The sequence below is a fragment of the Oncorhynchus clarkii genome, chromosome 2 (genome assembly GCF_045791955.1).
Source record: "Oncorhynchus clarkii lewisi isolate Uvic-CL-2024 chromosome 2, UVic_Ocla_1.0, whole genome shotgun sequence".
Lineage (NCBI taxonomy): Eukaryota > Metazoa > Chordata > Actinopteri > Salmoniformes > Salmonidae > Oncorhynchus > Oncorhynchus clarkii.
The window spans coordinates 67,192,115-67,214,989 of NC_092148.1; the positions used below are offsets into that span (position 1 = coordinate 67,192,115).

Consider the following 22,875-nt stretch of genomic DNA (forward strand, 5'->3'; position numbering starts at 1 on the left):
CTGCCCATGCACTACCAATTTCTAAATGTACAATTACAACTCTCAACAGCAGTAAGTTGAAACCCAGTACTGTAACTGTATTATTATTATTTATTTGTCACATTGACCCCCCAGAACGGAAAATATACTGTATAAATAAACTCTCTCTCTCTCTCTCTCTCTCTCTGTCTCCCTCTCTCTCTCGTGTTGTAGTGTGCTACAGTGTATAATTGGAGTAATGAGTGTTTTGGTTCAGTCTCAGACCTACAGAGACAGTTTCTCATTAACCAGTAGCCACGGCAACAATAGTCATTAGACCTGACTGGCCACACCCTCCTGGCTATAAATAACCAATTAGAGGAGATGTGGAGAGACAGACAGCACAGTTATGCCTGTATTGGGGTAACCATGAGAGTGAGCGAGGTAGAGCTAGAGAGAGAGAAAGAGAGGGAGGGTGGGAGGGAGTGAGAGAGAGAGAGAGAGAGAGAGAGAGAGAGAGAGAGAGAGAGAGAGGGAGGGTGGGTGGGAGGGAGTGAGAGAGCTAGAGAGAGAGAGAGAGAGAGAGAGAGAGAGAGAGAGAGAGAGGGTGAGAGAGAGAGAGAGAGAGAGAGAGAGAGAGAGAGGGTGAGAGATATTGCTGCCTAGAAAACAGTAGCAGCATCCTCTCCTGAACTGAGGATATCAAATCTAATATTATTCATCACATGCTTCGTAAACAACAAGTGTAGACTAACAGTGTATCACTTACATACGGACCCTTTACAACAATGCAGAGAGAAAGAAAAATATATAAATAATAGAAAAGTAAAACACGTAATAATAAAAGTGATAATAAATACACAGTGAGTAACGATAAATTGGCTATATACACAGGGTACCAGTACTGAATCTATGTGCAGGAGTATGAGGTAATTGAGGTAGATACAGTATGTACATATAACTAGGAATAAAGTGAACAGGATAGATAATAAACAGTAGCAGCAGCATATGTGATGCGTCCAAAAAGTTATCATGAACAACAGCACTAGAAAGATAAGCATGATTACCTGATAAGAAGTGTGTGTGCGTGCGTGTGTGTGTGTGTGTGTGTGTGTGTGTGTGTGTGTGTGTGTGTGTGTGTGTGTGTAGATGAGACAGTCGGGTTTTGGCCCGCCGGCCGCCTGTTGCCCATCCCCTACCCTAGACCAGACAGATCTGTGTTAATAGTTATTATCTTCAGCACCACAGGTCATTACACAGTCTACAGTACAGCTGGGGCTGAGACAGGGAGACAGAGGGGGAGGAGGGAAGAGTGGGACAGGAGAGGTGGGAATGGGGTGAGGCAGAGGAAGACTAGAGCCACAACTGGGGTTGAGACAGGGAGGCAAAGGTGGAGGAGGGAGGAGTGGGAGGGGATGGGGTGAAGGAGAGGACTGGAGCCACGACTGGGGCTGAAAGAGGGACAACCTCATAACTTATCTGTATGAACCTCAAAATGATTTATAATCTTTACCATCCTCTACCCTGGAAGGCTGTGAGAGGCAAAGGTAGGCCTGTCAGTGCTTGTTACCAGGTAGATCTATTGGAGCTGTCTGGTGGTTTTGGGTCCCAATGGGTTCATTCCCAAAAACCCTTCCCTATTTCCCTTTCCTAAAAGGGGGAGAGCCTTTCCTCTATCCAGCTCACAGGAAAAACAAGAATAACATTGACATTCTCTATGGTCCCGTTAACCCCTCAACGGCCTACCGAACATCCGCCCTCCGAGGAAGAGAGAGAGAAGGGGAGAGGGGGGAAAGAGTGAGGAAGACCTAGATGGCTGAAAGAATTATATGCAGAGTGAAAATGGTATCAGTTCCTTCTCTCTCTGTCTATCCTCTTTTCTTTCCTCTCCTCTCCTCCCTTCCTATTTAATATCTTCCTGCTTCCTCTCTTTCTCCTGGCTGAGAGGATGATCAAGTATATGTGGAGAAATATGAGGCTTAGAGAATGAAAGAGGGAGACAGAGAGAATGAGAGAGAGAGAGAATAGGATAGCAAGAGTGAGAGGTGAAGATAGGCTGAGTGAAGCAAAGAAATGAGGGAGAGAGAAATCCTCCCTCATACAATGAAGGTTTACTAGAAACGGACTAAGAGACAGGAGCTATCGTCTCCTCTCCTCTACTTTTGACTCACCTCGACCTACTCCCCCTATCCTCTACTATACATCCTGTCTCCTTCTGTCCATCCAGAGCTACCTTCTACTCCTTTCTCTTTAGTTATACATGCTTTGCAGCAGCAGTAGGATTTATTGATGAACAGACACACAGGATTGTCAATGTTACCGAAGATGGTTAGGAGGAAAAGGGAGGGAGAAGGGTGCTCCATTGTTGTGATGACACTGCTATGTAGAAACTAGGGATACCCGATATATCGGTAAACATATCGGAATCGGCCGATATTAGCTAAAAATGCCAAGCTGTGTAGCCTTCTGGGGTAGCTAGTTAGCTTGGTACCTAGCTCGCACCAATACAACCTGCCTGAAAACAATGACCAGTAGAAACTGCAGTCATTTTCATTATTCTTAGCAATTTAGGAATCCTTATGATGTAGCCACTTCTTGTTCGCCTATTGAAATTGAACTTCAGTTCATGAAAATAAATAGCTAGCCAGCTACTTAACCCTGTTGCCCTAAGCTAACGTTATAAGCAGCCAGCTAGCTTCATCTGGCTAGTGTGGCTCGACCTGAGCGGGTTATGTGTTGTGAAGTTAGCCAACAAAGGATTAGGCACAATAGTTAAATTTTCAGTTTGCCTTCAAAATAAAAGTACCTCTTTGAAAGTGATGCAGAGGGTTACAATTGGTGGAATCATGCCATATTTAGACTAGATAACGTTAAACAAGATTGGAATGTGAGACAATTAAATGAGGTATCAGTCTACTCGGCGACACTCACAGAACACAACTGTGAAGAGTTTACGCAAATATTAGCATTGTAGCTCTTATCGCGGGACTGTGACTGTGTGAAAGCACCTCGCCAGTCAGCCAATACTAGTAATACAATAACAGTGTGTATTGACATTCAAATTGCACTGTACAGCTTTACCTAAGGATTGGAGATCAATCAGTCTACGCAATACCCAATATATTTTTTCCCAACGTCCTCAGAGTTATCAGACTCCAAAACATCCACACCGTATTGTTTTTCCTCGGGAATAGTGTTCAATACACATAGGTTGACAATAAATGTGGCTCAATACACAGTTGTTTCAGAGTCCCGCAATAAGAGCTACGTTCTCTGGGTGTCACTGAGTAGACTGATGCCCCATGTCATTGATCCACAATCCATAGGTAAGGCTGTACAGTGAAATAAGTATGCCCCCAATGCAATTCTAAAGCATAATACATCATGTGTGATTTCAACAGATTTTGTCAAATTAACAAATTATTGTCTTTTGTTAAATTTATATTACAATATTCCAACCTCGTCTAGCATGATCTATTCAATTATGGCATATTTATACTACTTGTATTCATTTACATCACTGTCAATGACATACTTCTATTTTGAAGGCTAACCGCAAATTCCACTTTTGTGGCTAGCTTCACAAAGATGGGTCCGCCCACCAACTGTCTTATAAATTAGGGTTATTTTAGATGATGACACCTAGCTATATAGTTAGCTAGCTAACTACAGCTTCTGAAACAGACAATATCATTTTGTTTATTTGACACGTCAAAAGTGTTATTTGACATGTATCTTTTTTAACATGCCAAGACCCAAACGGTGTTCCATAGAAATCCTGGTTGAGAATGAAACGACTGAACAAATGAACAACGAAACCGGATAGCAAGTAACTAAAAAAAATGTGGTTTTGATTATGTTTTTCTGGTAATGGGGACATACGTAAATACCAACAAAATAACTTTTGGTCAGTGTGGTGTGCGTGTCTGTGTGTGTGTGTGTGTGTAACCTTAATTTTGTGCGCCGCCCTATGGGACTCCCAATCACGGCCGGATGTGATACAGCTTGGATTCGAACCAGGGACTGTAGTGATGCCTCTTGCACTGAGATGCAGTGCCTTAGACCGTTGCGTCCATGTGTGTATGTTAACTATTTAACTGTACTAGAATGCTTAAAAGGCCACAAAAAAATGTAATATCTGTTATCGGTATTGTTTTTTTGGGCAAGGAAAATATTGGATTTCGGTATCAGCCAAAAATGTCATATCGGTGCATCACTAGACGTGACGCTTGGCATTCAAGCCAAATAGTTCAATCTTGGTTTCATCAGACCAGAGAATCTTGTCTTTTAGGTGCCTTTTGATAAACTCCAAGAGGGCTGTCATGTGCCTTTTACTGAGGAATGGCTGCCGTCTGGCCACTCTACCATAAAGTCCTGATTGGTAGAGTGCTGCAGAGATGGTTGTCCTTCTGAAAGGTTCTCCCTTCTCCACAGAGGAACTATTGTGGTCTGTCAGAGTGACCATTGGGTTCTTGGACAACCCTGACCAAGGCCCTTCTACCCCCATTGTTAAGTTTGGCCGAGCAGCCAGCTCTAGGAAGTCTTGGTGGTTCCAAACTTCTTCCATTTAAGAATGATGGAGGCCACTGTGTTCTTGGGGTCCTTTAATGCTGCAGAAATGTGTTGGTACCCTTCCCCAGATCTATGCCTTGACACAGTCCTGTCTCACAGCTCTACAGACAATTCATTTGACCTCATAGCTTGTTTTTTGCTCTAACATGCACTGCCAACTGTGGGACCTTATATAGACAGGTGTGTGCCTTTCCAAATCATGTCCAATCAATTGAATTTACCACAGGTGGACTCCAATCAAGTTGTAGAAACATCTGAAGGATGATCAATGGAAACGGTGGTATTTCTGTTTTAATTTATTTATACATTTGCCAAAATATCTAAAAACCTGTTTTCGCTTTGTCATTATGGGGAATTGTGTGTAGATTGATGAGGGGGAGATTGATGAATGAATTTAATCCATTTTAGAATAAGGCTGTAACATAAGAACACGTCTGAATGCTTTCCCCATGCACGGTAAGGACAACTCAGAGTATGCTATTCTGTTCTTCTGAAATAGGCTACATTTTCTACATAGCATGTTTCTTTAGACCTGTCTAAAATAAATCATGGATTTATTGTGATGGTGTAGGCTATATTACATGGATGTACAGTATTAGACATTTTATAATGTAGATGTTCCAAAGGTCTGCATCAGTGGCTTGTGGGAAGCCAGAAGATGCTAAATGTCTTTATGTTAATGAACTGTCAATTACTGTGAGACCGGCAGTTACTTGCATGACAATCACCAGCTGACAACATTTCATGACCGCCACAGCCCTAGTCTGAATCAGTCCTTATTACAGAGAGAGTAGGGACAAGAGGTAGAGGTTAGGAGACATAGTGGGTTGAGAGTCACAGTTTAGGGCATCATTATGACTGACCAACTGGATTTCTTGACGAGAGAGGGTGTGTGTCTGTGAGAGAGGGTGTGTGTGTCTGTGAGAGAGGGTGTGTGTGTCTGTGAGAGAGGGTGTGTGTGTCTGTGTGGAAGGATCAGGTGAGCAAAAGACGGTGCAGAGTCATCCAGTTAGCAGTAACTGAGCCCGGGTAGAAGAGCTTACACACTGCGGAGCAGTCTCCTTATCCCTCCTCCTTAAGTGTGTGTGTGTGTGTGTGTGTGTGCATGCGTGGTGTGTTTACCTGTACGAGGAGCTCCAGCTTCCTGTCGTCCAGGAGATGGACCTGACATCGCCGCCCCTCTGTCATCTGAGTGAGAGGAGAGAGATGTGTTAGGCTCTGAACATGAATTAAAACGGAAGACTAGAACAACCTTAAACCAAGTTTATTCAACCCACTGGATGCTTCAGCTGCAAACACACGTGTACATTACCAAACAGGCATTTATATGTCAAAACGAGATTAGGGATGTAACTTCTCAGAACTGTCCATCTGTTTCTATACTGCCTAAATGTTGTCTTTGCGGTCGAACGGTCTGGTAGCAGTTCCTCTTCATCCGGTCACTTCTCCATGATGTTTATAAGTGACCTCCTGTTCACCGTACTCAGACTTTGGACATACACGACAGTTCAAAAGTTTGGGGTTTTTGTCCACTAAAATCATATCAAATTGATCAGAAATACAGTGTAGACATTGTTAATGTTGTAAATGACTATTGTAACTGGAAACAGCTGATTTTTTATGGAATATCTACATAGGCGTACAGAGGCCCATTATCAGCAACCATCACTCCTGAGTTCCAATGGCACGTTGTGTTAGCTAATCCGAGTTTATCATTTTCAAAGGCTAATTGATCATTAGAAAACCCTTTTGCAATTATGTTAGCACAGCTGAAAACTGTTGTACTGATTAAAGAAGCAATACAACTGGCCTTCTTCACAACTGGAGCATCAGCATTTGTGGGTTCGATTACAGGCTCAAAATGGCCAGAAACAAAGACCTTTCTTCTGCATCCTGGAGTTGCCTCGTCACTGTTGACGTTGAGACTGGTGTTTTGCAGGTACAATTTAATGAAGCTGCCAGTTGAGGATTTCTGAGGCGTCTGTTTCTCAAACCAGACACTCTAATGTACTTGTCCTCTTGCTCAGTTGTACACCGGGGCCTCCCACTCCTCTTTCTATTCTGGTTAGTGCCAGTTTGCGCTGTTCTGTGAAGGGAGTAGTACACAGCCAACATGAACAGGAATTATACCCCTATTTCAGATTACTCTTGACGTTTTTCTTACGCTGCACCCAATGATTTATGAAAACTTGCTTGTTAGGTCAAGGTCCTCATTGTGGTTTTACAGACATGTTTAATACGTTTTATTTACACACTTTATTTGAATATTTATGAAATGCATATTGATATTTGGGAGCACTTATCTGTTTTTCCTTCGCCTCCAACCCCATTCGATGCGTGGACTAGATGTGGGTGGGGCTAGGTCTACAGAAGTGTGCTAATTAAACAAACTCACAAAAGCTCTGACGAAGGCCCTGAGGCCGATACGTAAAGCTTATTAAAGATCAGTGATACTATTTTTTCTCAGTAAAACATCTTAAAACTAGCGTTGCAATATGGATTCAACACTAATCATGCACTAATAACCAAAAAACTACAAATCACAAGTGAACATGTGAACAAGGGCATGTGGTCTTTGCTCATCCGCTCAGCATAGAGCACACAGACACACGCAGTGCTGTAGAATGTTTAAATTCATCTTAGACTTAACAAGGTTATCTGAGCTGAAACCACAATAGACCAATAGATTATATTTCCTGTGTGTGTGTGTGTGTGTGCGTGTCTTCCTGCTGGATATATCTGACATTCCTCTCCTAAAGGGGGAAGTCCACCAACAGCTAGACAATCAGAGCATTAGACAGACAGACCTTTCTTTCTCTTTCCCTCCTATTTCACTGTATTATCTTGTGTTCATAATGTGTCTGTGTATGTCTGTGTGTGTGTGTGTTAGCCAAAACTGGCATTACTACGCTGCCAAGTTTGGGTGTAAACATTGGAGCAGGTGGAACGACAGTACATCAGACTGACACATATACACACTATCCTTTCCAACACAATGTTGCTAATCTGCAAAGTGTCTGTTATTGTGTTGTACTGTATGTGGGAGTGTGGTTGTGTGTGTGTACATGCATACATTATGTGTGTGTCAGTGTGTGCATATGTGAGTGTGGGTGTGCGTGTGTGTGTTGAGCACATGTGGACTGTCTTTGCAGTGTAACAGGAAGAGGCGACCCTGGGGAACGCAAACTCTTCAGACCCTGCCCACATCCTCACATCTGGGGGAAGAGGAGGGAGGGAGAGGAGGAGGAAAGGGGGACAGGGGGAAGAAGGAGGGGAAAGACTGGGAGAGAGAAAAGCCATAGCACAAGAACCCCAAAGGGTTGAGATGGGTTATGTGTCCTAATGTGTTTTTAATGTCCTTCCTATCTCCAAAACATGTCACGTCAGACACACACACACTGATGTGTTCTCTATAGTTGTCCATCTCCAAATCACACACACACACACATCCAGAAGCCCCTTCAGACACAGTAACATGTTACACACACACACACACACACACAATGGGAGCGAACTTGGGACTGCCATGTGAAATCATTGGTTTTTGAATGGCTAGCAGGCTTGTGAATTCCTTTTAGACAGGGGAGCCCTTTTCCACCCCTAATGTTTTCCAGAGACAGCAAGACAGTGGACCGAGGGCAGGTGGACAGTCAGCCATCACCTATTGATAAACACCCTGAGTCATCCCCCTGGCACCTGGCATAACTCTGCTGGCACACCTCTTATAACATAGGATCACTATACCAGATGTTCGTGTGACTTTGTGTGGGCAGTGGGTACACCTCACCATGTGCTCCAATATAGCAGTAGGGTGAGAGATTGGAGGTGAGAATTGGCAGCGGACTGAGGACAGCGCGAGACAGAGAGAGAGGGATAGTTCAGCACTATGTCAACACACATCCCTGTGTGAGTTCTGCCCTTAGGCTGCTGCCAGTGTATGTGTGTGTGTGTGTGTGTGTGTGTGTGTCTTTAGGCTGCAGGCTCCAGCTTCCTTTGATGGGTTTTGTGTCCCTCCCATTCTGTTTAGAGTGGCTGCACCCGCACTCACACACACCCCCCACCTCTCCCAGGGGCTGTCTTCTCCATCCTCCTAATAATAGGAGAACCTTTGTCATCTGAAAGTAGGTTTCCCATAGATTAGTGCAGGTACCTCTACTAGCCCACAGTGTGTCTCAATCCACAGTCCGCTTTGTATATATATATATATATATTTTTTTTTTTTTACTGCTGCTCTTTAATTACTTGTTACTTTTCTCTTATTCTTATCCTTATTTTTTGAACTGCACTGTTGGTTTCGAGCTCGTAAGTAAGCATTTCACTCTAAGGTCTACACCGATTGTATTCGGCGCATGTGATTAATACAATTTGATTTGATGTGTTGCACTCGTTTTACCTGCTGTGACGTGCGCTATGGAGAACTATAGGTCACTCCCCAGTTCCTGGAGTTTAGTTCTCCCACATACTCAGAATGTAGGTCTATATGAGACATCAGTCAGCCATAGTCTGGTCTGTGTGTATATTCTCTCCCAAATGACTCTTCTGCTTTCCCAAGATTCCTGAATACCAGTCAGTTCATGCTGCCTGTCCAAGATCTCCCTGTCTGGACAGAGATAGATTAGGATAGAGATCACTGGCCAAAAATCTGCTGACCCCTGAGACCTGCAGTGCAGACAAAGATACTGCTGCAGCAAGCAAACACTCACACACAGAGACAGCTGGCTTATCCACATACAGGCAGCATCCATTTTCTCTCTGTTATAATAAACTACACCAGTGAATGAGGAAACTTTGCTTGAGGCACTAGGGGAGAATATACACCACAATAACAGGCAAAGTTACAAATCACTGGCTTAGGGCTATCTGTTTAGGAAACCCATTCCAAGGTGGAAATGGCCATTAAAGCTATACAATATTCAGTGATATAAAAATAATATTCACTGAGAATCAAAGGCTACAACATGCAACAAAGTGTTTACACTTGCTACAGTAAATGGTTGTGAATGTTACCAAAAACATATATAACGTTAGGTAATTTATAAACTACACTATCAAACTCATCAGATAACCTTCCATTCACAGTACAGAAACATCATGAGACAGCAGTCAGATCAAATCTACTAGGAACACAAGACCATTGTTGTTAAGAACCGGATATTTCCATAACACAATTACTACAGCAAGTCTACATGGACTGTCTAGTTATGACAATAACTATCTGTGACTGTAGCTGACAGGTTTGACATGTTACCTTGTAACATTATTAGGCTAAAGCACGAGTTGAAGCACAGAACGTTCTTCTTGTATCATTGTGGCCCTAAACTGGAAACAATATCTGCAACTTGGTATGCAGGCTCTCTTTACACGCGCACCGTACTTAACAATGTAATAACACAACAAATCACATGGGGAAAATAGCCACGATGCCAGTCAAGTGACTGGAGCAGCATTGTGAGGTTGAATCGGTAAACAGGCTGTAGCTAGGCATAACATTAGTCAGAATGATTCATTCGCCGAATTTTCTTTACCCATAACGAGACAAGTTTGAATGCATCCCTTGGTAGGCTAGAGGATGGCTGTCTCTGGTCACATCGGTGGACAGGGCAGAAATTATAGCTGGTTTGCTGAGCTAACGTTAGTTGGCTAGCTATTTCATTTTAGATAGGCTATTCGGTTCTAGCCTACCCAGCGATATGTCAAAACACAAACCCGCATTTTTCGGGAATAGACTATTTGGACAATGTTAATTTACACCCGCACACATGGTCGAATAAAGAATGAAAGCGGCCGACGTTTTGATATGGGGCGATACAGCAGAAAGGCAAAGATCGACGTTTACCTTTGAAAAATGTCGGGGTCGCTCAGACATAAAATCCCACACGGATGTTTTAGATTTGTCGAGCCCGAAATAATCCCAATAAAAAATGCATTAAATCCAGTTGGTAAAATCCTTGTTTCCCCGGCCTAGAACGGCATCAGCATCCATGCAATAGTGACCGGTGCAACTCACACAGGAGAAGAGTTGCAACCTGATTCCCGTTTTCCGTTAAACCGGTCTGACAACGGAGCCAAGACATCCCATCTCCTTCTGAACAAGCTCTCTCCCACACACAACGCAGCGACCCTGGCCCGCTTCCAACCAGTAGAGCTGCACCGTTCAATGGCTCATCCTCCCACCGAAACAGAGGGCTTCTCCCCGGCTACTCAGACCATCCGACCCCCTCCTCTCTCCCTGGCGACTCCGGCGCCTAGCAGAAACGCCATGAAAATGCAGAGGGTGGCTGTCCCAAAAGAAGACAGAGAGGACCGATGGAATTAAATAATAATCTCAAACGGTCTGTTTTAGTCAATTAAGCCACACAATTTGGTTTTCTTCTCCTCGCCTTCTTTCCTCTAGCCTGTTCTGAAAATACGGGAATAATGGAGGCAGGCTGTGGGGGCGGGGAGAGAGTAAAGGGGGACATTTCTTTCTGCAGCTCGCAGTCATGAGAAACTGCAGATGGCTGTGTGTGTGTGTGTATGTGTGTGTGTGTATGTCTGTGTCTGTGTGCTGAGAACAGCCGAGGAACGACCTACAAACAGACATCTGGATATGCACACCAGGAGCCCAAAATCGTCTGGGAAGGGCCTCTCTCTCTCTCTCTCTCTCCAACAATTCAATTCGATTTCAATTTAAGGGCTTTATTGGCATGGGAAACATATGTTTACATTGCCAAAAGTATGCAGACACCTGCTCCTAGAACATCTCATTCCAAAATCATGGGAATTCATATGGAGTTGGTCCCCCCTTTGCTGCTATAACAACCTCCACTCTTCTGGGAAGGTTCCCACTCCATGTTGGAACAATGCTGCAAGGACTTGCTTCCATTCAGCCACGAGCGTTAGTGAGGTTGGGCGTTTAGGCACGGCTCGCAGTCGGCTTTCTAAATCATCCCAAAGGTGTTCAATGGGGTTGAGGTCAGGACTCTGTTCAGTCAAGGTCTTCCACACCGATCTCGACCAACCATTTCTGTATGGACTTCGCTTTTTTGCTGAAACACTAAAGAGCCTTCCCCAAACTGTTGCCACAAAGTGGGAAGGACAGAATCGTCTAGAATGTCATTGTATTCTGTAGCGTTAAGATTTCTTTTCACTGGAAATAATGGGCCTAGCCCGAACCATAAAAAATAGCCCCAGACCATTATTCCTCCTCCAACAAACTTTACAGTTGGCACAATGCATTGAGGCAGGTAGAGTTCTCCTGGCATCCGCCAAACCCAGGTTTGTTCGCCGGACTGCCAGATGGTGAAGCGTGATTCATCACTCCAGAGAACGTGTTTCTACTGTTCCAGAATCCAATGGTGGCGAGCTTTACACCATTCCAGCCGAAGCTTGGCATTGCGCATGGTGATCTTAGGCTTGTGTGCGGTTGCTCAGCCATGGAAACCCATTTCATGAAGCCCCCGACGAAAAGTTATTGTGCTGACGTTGCTTCTAGAGGCAGTTTAGAACTTGGTAGTGAGTGTTGCAACCAAGGACAGATGATTTTTACGCGCTTCTAGACTCGGCGGTCCCGTTCTGTGAGCTTGTGTGGCCTACCACTTCGTGGCTAAGCTGTTGTTGCACCTAGACATTTCCACTTCACAATAACAGCACTTACAGTTGACCGAGGCAGCTCTAGCAGGGCAGAAATTTGACGAACTGACTTGTTAGAAAGGTGGCATCCTATGACGGTGCCACGTTGAAAGTAACTGAGCTCTTCAGTAAGCCCATTCTACTGCCAATGTTTGTCTATGGAGATTGCATGACTGTGTGCTCTATTGTATACACCTGTCAGCAACGGGTGTGACTGAAATAGCCGAATACACTCATTTGAAGGGTTGTCCACATACTTTTGTATATATAGTGTATGTTTACATTGCCAAAGCAATTGAAATAGATAATAAACAAAAGTGAAATTAACAAAAATAAAATAATAGTAAACATTACACTCACAAAGTTCCAAAGGAATAGAGACATTTCAAGTGTCATATTATGGCTATAAACAGTGCTGTAACGATGTGCAAATAGTTAAAGTACAAAAGGGAAAATAAATAAACTCTCTCTTTCTCTCTCACTCACTTCCGCTTCTTTTCCTGCTGGTTTCTAAAACAGTTCTCCTAGCTAGCTCATGGGTTTGGTTTGGGTTGGCTATAGATGCTGCCTGGCCGTTAAACTGCATCTCATTCTGAATGACCTAAATTTGTGTTCACTGTACAGTTGGAGAAACCATTAGAACTACAGAATTAATCAGTTATTCATTCTCTAACACAAGTGTAGGTCTCTTTTTTAAAATTAAATGCCCATAATATTATTGACTATTTTGGCCCATTCTGTGTGTGTGTCTATCTGTTGGTGGGTGGCCTTGTCTTATGCTGGTGGCATGACAGTTGAAGCCATAGTAGGCTATGTGCAACTGTCTTCTTGCTTATCCAGATGACACACTAGACCATGACTATATCATACAGCTGCCCCCATAGAGACACGAGGGCTATCATATAGGATGGTTGAACGTTAGTGACTATGTAATAGTCTGTAATGACATGCTATATGTCCTGGTATCATACTGGTTAAGCTACTCACTAGTTTGAATGATGTTTGTGTCAAATATAACAACACTTGCTGTACCACAGAGTGATGCACATCTGTTGGCACCATGACAGTAACATTATAAAGAGCATCATCAGTAGAAAAATGTTGTCTTAAAACCTTTGGCGTCAACATGGTGCGTTAAAAGCCCAGATTTTAGTTTGCAGAATATGGTGTCTATGGTATCTACTGTAGAGTACAGGAGAAAGGAAAGATGTGTATCCTTTTTCTGTTAGGTCTCTGTGTTTCTGGGTATTTTTGGCCTGTTCCAGACACCGGAAACTAGCCTGTCCAACTTAAATATCACCAGATGTCTATAACTTTGGCCAGATACTTACTCTGTCTCTCTGTCTCTCTGTCTCTCTGTCTCTCTCTATGTCTCTCTGTCTCTCTGTCTCTCTCTCTGTCTCTCTCTATGTCTCTCTGTCTCTGTCTCTGTCTCTCTCTCTGTCTCTCTGTCTCTCTGTCTCTTACTCTGTCTCTCTCTCTCTCTCTCTCTCTCTCTCTGTCTCTGTCTCTGTCTCTCTCTCTCTCTCTCTCTCTCTCTCTCTGTCTCTCTCTCTGTCTCTCTCTCTCTGTCTCTCTCTCTCTCTCTCTCTCTGTCTCTCTCTCTCTCTGTCTCTCTCTCTCTGTCTCTCTCTCTCTCTCTCTCTGTCTCTCTCTCTCTCTGTCTCTCTCTCTCTCTCTCTCTCTCTGTCTCTCTCTCTCTCTCTCTCTGTCTCTCTCTCTCGCTCTCTGTCTCTCTCTCTCTCTCTCTCTCCCTGTCTCTCTCTGTCTCTCTCTCTCTCTCTCTGTCTCTCTGTCTCTCTCTCTCTCTCTCTCTCTCTCTCTCTCTCTCTCTCTCTCTCTGTCTCTCTCTCTCTGTCTCTCTCTCTCTCTCTCTCTCTCTCTCTCTCTCTCTCTCTCTCTCTCTCTCTCTCTGTCTCTCTCTCTCTCTCTCTCTCTCTCTCTCTCTCTCTCTCTCTCTCTCTCTCTCTCTCCCTGTCTCTCTCTGTCTCTCTCTCTCTCTCTGTCTCTCTGTCTCTCTCTCTCTCTCTCTCTCTCTCTGTCTCTCTCTCTCTCTCTCTCTGTCTCTCTCTCTCTCTCTCTGTCTCTCTCTCTCTCTCTCTCTCTCCCTGTCTCTCTCTGTCTCTCTCTCTCTGTCTCTCTCTCTCTCTCTCTCTCTCTCTCTCTGTCTCTCTGTCTCTCTCTGTCTCTCTCTGTCTCTCTCTCTCTCTCTCTCTGTCTCTCTCTCTATGTGTCTCTCTCTCTCTAAATACATACCTCTCTTTATTGGCAGTGTTACTATCACAAGGGTCCCGTTGTTTAGCTAAGACAAGAGAGTTATGGAGTGAGGGAGGAGAACAAGGAGAGAAAAAGAGAGAGGGTGATATGAGTGGAGAAAGGAGTAAGGGACATAGGGAAATAATAAAAAAGGAGAGGGTAATGGGTAGGAAGAGAGGAGGACCTGGAGGAACCCATTATGCACTGGACCTATTGTAACGGAACTGGGTAATAATGACAGTAAAAGCCAGTTGAGGGTAGGAGCCATTAAGAGAGAATTTGTGTGGGGATATGGGGAGTTTGGAGAGAGGTGGGTAGTGGTGGTGGATTGGTGGTAGTGATTAGGGGTCTAGGTTAGAGGTCATCTATATTTGTGGAATGTGATATAAACCGTGCTGAACAGTTAATGAAAGCAAGATGGATACTCTTTAAACTCAGTCTGTAGGCTACACACACACACACACACACACACACACACGCAAAATCAGAAAGCATACAGAATGTGAATGATGTAGAGACTCCATACAGTATATATGGTTCCAGAGACGTCTCAGGGAGGGTCACAGAGAAGCCAGGAATGTATAGAAAAATGACTGACTGTGAGCGATCTGTTTTGTTTGTGCAAGTGTGTGTCTGCATGTGTGTGTAAGCTCCACTCACCATCCTGTGAGTGAGTGTGGGAGTGAAATGTGTTTCTAGTTAAGTTCTGAAAATCAGAAACACACAGAGATACAGTATTTCTATAGCCAAGTCTGCTTTGTTCTCATTTTACTACATAGCTCTATTCCCAAAGCTTTCCAAAACTACACTATTCTCAGATCTTTCCCAAACTACGCTATTACCAGATCTTTCCTAAACTACACTATTCCCAGAGCTTTCCGAAACTACACTATTACCAGATCTTTCCTAAACTACGCTATTACCAGATCTTTCCGAAACTACACTATTCTCAGATCTTTCCTAAACTACACCATTCCCAGATCTATCCCAAACGAGACTATTCCCAGATCTCTCCAAAACGACACTACTTTAAGACCTTTAGTCTCTGTATGAAACCTATGACCATCTAAAAATGGAAAATAATAACAACCTATAATACTACTTGGTGTATCTCCCGTGCATTGTTTTATGTTATTTGTGTTTGTGTTGCTATGTGTGCAGCTACATCATTCAGTAGACCAAGGCCTATTGGCCGCTTCATAGACTGTTGCTATAGACCTGCCTACCTCTGGAGGGACGGGGTGGGAGGGAATAGAGATGTTGATGTTAGGCTGTTCATGTCTGAGTGTGTATCTATCTTTGTAACGGTTCTCTTGTGGTGAAGTAGAGGCGGACCAAAAAGCAGCGTGGTTGTTATTCATTTAACTTTAATAAAGTACATGAAAAACTAACAAAACAACAAACGTGCGAAAACCTAAAACAGTCCTATCTGGTGCAAACACAGAGTCAGGAACAATCACCCACAAACACACAGTGAAACCCAGGCTACCTAAATATGGTTCCCAATCAGAGACAATGACTAACACCTGCCTCCGATTGAGAACCATATCAGGCCAGACATAGAAATAGACAAACAAGACATCCAACAGAATGCCCACTCAGATCACACCCTGAACAACCAAAACATAGAAACATACAAAGCAAACTATGGTCAGGGTGTGACAATCTTATTGTTTATTTTTGTCTCATTTGAATAAATAAACTATATATATATATATATATATATATATATATATATATATATATATATATATATATATATATATATGTATATTCACAATTCCTGACATATAGTCCAAGTAAAAATTCCTTGTCTTAGGTCAGGTAGGATCAATACTTTATTTTAAGAATGTGAAATAATAGTTGAATAATGGTTGAATAATAGTTGAGAAAATGATTTATTTCAGCTTTTATTTCGACATTCCCAGTGGGTCAGAAGATTACATACACTCAATTAGTATTTGGTAGCATTTCCTTTAAAAACCTCTTACTTCTACCCCCTCCTTTTTCGAAAATTCTGTTAAAAATCACGCAACTTTTCAGCGTCCTGCTACTCATGCCAGGAATATAGTATATGCATATGATTAGTATGTGTGGATAGAAAACACTCTGAAGTTTCTAAAACTGGTTAAATCACGGCTGTGACTATAACAGATCGTGTGTTTCATTGAAAAACGCAAGAAAAACTGCTCTCTGAAAGCTAAAAATAATTTCCATAAGTCACTTCCATGAGTTGTTAAAAGAGGACAGAATTTAATATCGACCTGCATGCAATTCATACAAATTCCATTGTCGTCATTTTCAATTGAATTAATTGTTGGAAAATCCATCTATCTGGCATCCGTTTCTTCCAGTCTTCACCCGGATGTTGTTAATGTAGACATGGGCAGCCATTGATTTGCAAACGAGGAGCTATTGAATATACATCGCCCTGTAATCATTTTGATAGATTATAAACGTTTACTAATACCTAAAGTTGGATTACAAAAGGATTTCGAAGTGTTTTGTGAAAGTTTATCGTCGACTTTTTTAATTTAAAAAAATTACGCAGCGTTTAAAAACAATGTTTTTTTCTGAATGACAAAGCTTCCATAGAAAGCTATTTTGGGTATATATGGACCGATTTAAACGAAAAAAAGACCCAATAGTGATGTTTATGGGGCATATAGGAGTGCCAAGAAAGAAGCTCGTCAAAGGTAATGAATGTTTTATATTTTATTTCTGCGTTTTGTGTTGCGCCGGCTAAGCTATATCTTTGTTTACATCGCATTCAGGCATTTTGGGGTGTTGCATGCTATCAGATAATAGCTTCTCATGCTTTCGCCGAAAAGCATTTTAAAAATCTGACTTGTTGGCTAGGTTCACAACGAGTGTAGCTTTAATTCAATACCCTGCTTGTGAATTTTGATCAAGGTTTGAGTTTAAACGAGTACATTTAGCATTTAGCGTAGCGCATTTGCATTTCCAGGTGCCTACTTGAGACGTCTGCGTCTCAAGTAGGATCAAGAAGTTTTAAATTGATTCACTTGGGTCAAACATTTCGGGTAGCCTTCCACATGCTTCCCACAATAAATAGGGTGAAATTTGGCCCATTCCTACTGACAGAGCTAGTGTAACTGAATCAGGTTTGTAGGCCTCCTTGCTTGCACGTGCATTTTCAGTTCTGCCACAACTTTGGAAGTATGCTTGGGGTCATTGTCCATATGGAAATCCCATTTGCGACCAAGCTTTAATTTCTTGAGATGTTGCTTCAATACAGTGGGGCAAAAAAGTATTTAGTCAGCCACCAATTGTGCAAGTTCTCCCACTTAAAAAGATGAGAGAGGCCTGTAATTTTCATCATAGGTACACTTCAACTATGACAGACAAAATGAGGGAAAAAAATCCAGAAAATGGCATTGTAGTATTTTTTATGAATTTATTTGCAAATTATGGTGGAAAATAAGTATTTGGTCACCTACAAACAAGCAAGATTTCTGGCTCTCACAGACCTGTAACTTCTTCTTTAAGAGGCTCCTCTCCTCCACTCGTTACCTGTATTAATGGCACCTGTTTGAATTTGTAATCAGTATGAAAGACACCTGTCCACAACCTCAAACAGTCACACTCCAAACTCCACTATGGTCAAGACCAAAGAGCTGTCAAAGGACACCAGAAACAAATTTGTAGACCTGCACCAGGCTGGGAAGACTGAATCTGCAATAGATAAGCAGCTTGGTTTAAAGAAATCAACTGTGGGAGCAATTATTAGGAAATGGAAGACATACAAGACGTCTGATAATCTCCCTCGATCTGGGGCTCCACGTAAGATCTCACCCCGTGGGGTCAAAATGATCACAAGTACGATGAGCAAAAATCCCAGAACCACACGGGGGGACCTAGTGAATGACCTGCAGAGAGCTGGGACCAAAGTAACAAAGCCTACCATCAGTAACACACTACGCCGCCAGGGACTCAAATCCTGCAGTGCCAGACGACACGTCTGCTTAAGCCCGTACATGTCCAGGCCCGTCTGAAGTTGGCTGGAGAGTATTTGGATGATCCAGAAGAAGATTGGGAGAATGTCATATGGTCAGATGAAACCAAAATATAACTTTTTGGTAAAAACTCAACTCGTCGTGTTTGGAGGACAAAGAATGCTGAGTTGCATCCAAAGAACACCATACCTACTGTGAAGCATGGGGGTGGAAACATCATGCTTTGGGGCTGTTTTTCTGCAAAGGGACCAGGACGACTAATCCGTGTAAAGGAAAGAATGAATGGGGCCATGTATCATGAGATTTTGAGTGAAAACCTCCTTCCATCAGCAAGGGCATTGAAGATGAAACGTGGCTGGGTCTTTCAGCATGACAATGATCCCAAACACACCACCCGGGCAACGAAGGAGTGGCTTCGTAAGAAGCATTTCAAGGTCCTGGAGTGGCCTAGCCAGTCTCCAGATCTCAACCCCATAGAAAATCTTTGGAGGGAGTTGAAAGTCCGTGTTGCCCAGCAACAGCCCCAAAACATCACTGCTCTAGAGGAGATCTGCATGGAGGAATGGGCCAAAATACCAGCAACAGTGTGTGAAAACCTTGCAAAGACTTACAGAAAACGTTTGACCTCTGTCATTGCCAACAAAGGGTATATAACAAAGTATTGAGATAAACTTTTGTTATTGACCAAATACTTATTTTCTACCATAATTTGCAAATAAATTCATTAAAAATCCTACAAAGTGATTTTCTGGAATTTCTTTTCTCATTTTGTCTGTCATAGTTAAAGTGTACCTATGATGAAAATTACAGGCCTCACTCATCTTTTTAAGTGGGAGAACTTGCACAATTGGTGGCTGACTAAATCCTTTTTTGCCCCACTGTATATATATATATATACTTTTAGTTAACAGACGTTTCCTAAACTTCCCTCTACCCCACCCAGTAACAGAACAACGGTTACTAATACCAGCACAGAGAGACTGACTACTGAACAGAGAACCCAGGCATGACTCGTTTAATACGGAATTGGTCAGATGACGCAGATGCTATATTACAGGGCTGTTTTTCTAGCACAGACTGGAATATGTTCCGGGATGTCATCTGATGGCATTGAGGAGCATACCACATCAGTCACCGGCTTCATCAATAAGTGCATCAATGACGTCCCTACAGTGACCGTGCCTACATACCCCAACCAGAAGCCATGGATTATAGGCAACATCTGCACTGAGCTAAAGGGAAGAGTTGCCGCTTTCAAGGAGCGGGACTCTAACCCGGATGCTTATAAGAAATCTCGCTAAATCTCGATGTGAGCAAGACCTTTAAACAGGTCAACATTCACAAGGCCACAGTGCCAGACAGATTACCTGGACGTGTACTCTGAGCATGTGCTGACCAACTGGCAAGTGTCTTCCCTGACATTTTCAACCTGTCCCTGGCTGAGTCTGTAATATCTACATGTCTCAAGCAGACCACCATAGTCCTTGTGCCCAAGAACATCAAGGTAACCTGCCTAAATTACTACCTACCCTTAGCACTCACATCTGTAGCCATGAACTGCTTTGAAAGGCTGGTCATGGCTCACATTAACACCATCATCCAAGAAACCCTAGACCCAATACAATTTGCATACCGCCCCAACAGATCCACAGACGACGCAATCTCTATTGCACTCAACACTACCCTTTACCACCGGGACAAAGCACCTATGTGAGAATGCTGGTCATTGACTACAGCTCAGCGTTCAACACCATAGTGCCCTCAAAGCTCCTCAGTAAACTAAGGACCCTGGGACTAAACACCTCCCTCTGCAACTGGATCTTGGACTTCCTGACGTGCCGGCCCCAGGTGGTAAGGGTAGGCAACAACACATCTACCACAGTGATCCTCAACACAGGAGCCCCTCAGGGAAGTGTGCTTAGTCCTCTCCTGTACTCCCTGTTCACCCCCTCGTGTACTCCCTGTCCAACACCACCATGAAATTTTCCCACGACACAACGGTGGTAGGCCTGATCACCGACAACGATGAGACAGCCTATAGGGAGGAGGTCAGAGACCTGTAAGTGAGATGCCAGGATAACAACCTCTCCCTCAACGTGATCAAGACAATGGAGATGATCGTGGACTACAGGAAATGAAGGACTGAGCACGCCCCCATTGTCATCGACGGGCTGTAGTGGAGCAGGTTGAGAGCTTCAAGTTCCTTGGTGTCCACATCACCAACAAACTACCATGGTCCAAACACACCAAGACAGTCATGAAGTGGGCAAGACAACGCCTATTCCTCCTGAGGAGACTGAAAAGATTTGGGTCCTCAGATCCTCAAAATGTTATTCAGCTGCACCATCGAGAGCATCCTGCCTGGTTGCGTCACTGCATGGTATGGCAACTATAGAGGGTAGTGCTTCCGGCCCAGTACATCACTGCGGACAAGCTTCCTGCAATCCTGAAACTTTGAAATAAACATTGTACATAACATACATGTATACATTCAACAGTTCTATGCCTGAGATGGCGTTTCACCCTATAATCCCCTTTTGATTAGCATCCTATAGAGAGCTATACATTTAAACTCACCTCTGAACCCACTACTGCAGTCTGTACTTTAGGGATAACCCCAACCATATCATATTTGGATTGAGTAACATGCTCTACAACTCAGAAGGCCCTAAAATTGCCAAAGACTCCAACCACCTTAATCATACACTATTCTCTCTGCTACCACACGGCAAGCGGGAACGGTGCGCCAAGTCTAGGTCCAAAAGGCTCCTGAACACCTTCTACTCCCAAGCCATAAGACAGCTGAACAGCTAATCAAATGGTTACCCAGACTATTTGTATTGACTCCAGGCCTCCACCCCCCCCCCCCCCCCCCCCCCCCCGCTTATTTTTATGCTGCTGCTACACGCTGTTTATTATCTATTATCTATACATAGTCACTTTACCCCTACCTACATGTAAATATTACCTCAATTTAGTAAATCTTTTTCTTAACTCTTATTTTTATTAAAACTGTATTGTTGGTTAAGGGCTTGTTGGTAAACATTTCACGGTAAGGTTGTATCCGGTGCATGTGACATATTACATTTCATCTGAGCTGGTGAACATACAACTCTAGGTTTGAGACACAAACACCATGGTTTGTCTTACAGATATTAGGCAAGGTAAGAACATGAACCGTCCACCTGCGCTGTCAGAGAGACCTGAGTCACAATGAATACAGACCCATTTGACTATGAGAACAAATATATCATAACACACACAAACACACACTTGCACATTGTAGACCGTTATCTTAACGATTCATCAGACATTTCAATAATTGATCATATACATTACAAGAAACTGAACTGTAGTATAATATGTCTTGTCTGGTGAGTATGTAGTATAAGTAGTAAAAAGCAGTAGAATGTAATCATATAAGGTGACTGATGTTTCCTACATCACTACTGGAATGTCTGACAACAAGTACCATCATTATCAAAGGACTCTCTTTCTCTCTCTTTCTCCCTATTCTCTTGGTCGCTTCCTCTAATGCTGTAACTGTGTAGCTGAAATAACTGGGTCACACGCACGCACGCACGCACACACACACACACACACACACACACACACACACACACACACACACACACACACACACACACACACACACACGCGCGGCCTGGAGTCATATTTAATACAGCAAGCTGTAGAACAAGGCCAAAGCAAATGTCTCCTTGTATCACGTCCAAAAAGACAAAAGCTTTTCTGCACCCAGTGCTATGATACTGCATCAGTGTGTGTGTCCATGCATATCTGTATAGTTTGCATGTGTATGTGTTCATGCGGTGTGCCACACCACCCAGAGTAGCACTGTGCCATAGTTATGCCAGGAAGGGTCTGTCTCTTTTTGTGGCCCTGCATGGACCAGTCTGAGCGTTGGATTGTATCTGTGTGTGTGTATCTGTGTGCGTGGGTGTGAGTGTGTCCACACGGATGTCCACTTCTCTCTCTGTCACTGCCCTATTTATGGGGACATGAGGTACACCCTTGAGCCCCAGCCACAAATGATTAGTCCACTCTGTCACTCTAGAATACCCCTCTGTGCTCCCTCCAAATACCAGCTTATCACATACACTCATAGGCACACATACACCTGCCTTCTGCTAAAAAAGTACAAACTCTAAAGGAATGTTGGGGTTTATTGATAACACAAGTGGTCCTTCTGACTGGGTGTTAATTTGTGCGTGTTTATGTCTTAGGCCACCATGCATCTGCTCTGTGTTTAGGAGGAAACTGATCTCAGAACCATCAGGTGATCTGGACTAACAAAACAGAGAGCGAGACAGAAAGAGAGTGAGAGAGAGAGACAGAAAGAGAGTGAGACAGAGCGAGAGAGAAAACACAGGTTAGGGAGAACCAGCTTACGTAGCACAACTCCACATGGCGTCAGTGTGTGAGTGGGTGTGTGTGTGTCACAAGGGAGAGATCTGTTTTCTATCACCTCCTCTCCTCATCT

The 22,875-nt window shown here is 43.3% G+C and overlaps 1 protein-coding gene across 16 annotated transcripts in view; it reads right to left on the reverse strand.

Annotated features, from left to right (window-relative positions):
* The window catches only part of LOC139372485 (FERM domain-containing protein 4A-like), a 150,703-nt gene that overhangs the window by 55,521 nt on the left and 72,307 nt on the right, over nucleotides 1-22,875 (reverse strand). For 15 of the 16 annotated variants that reach the window (XM_071112278.1, XM_071112314.1, XM_071112263.1 and 12 more), the window contains exon 2: nucleotides 5,653-5,718. In XM_071112278.1, the coding sequence (XP_070968379.1) occupies nucleotides 5,653-5,718 (66 nt within the window). Of the gene's footprint in view, nucleotides 1-5,652; nucleotides 5,719-10,366; nucleotides 10,896-22,875 lie in introns of those variants that run through there. The other variant, XM_071112291.1, reaches the window with a different exon arrangement.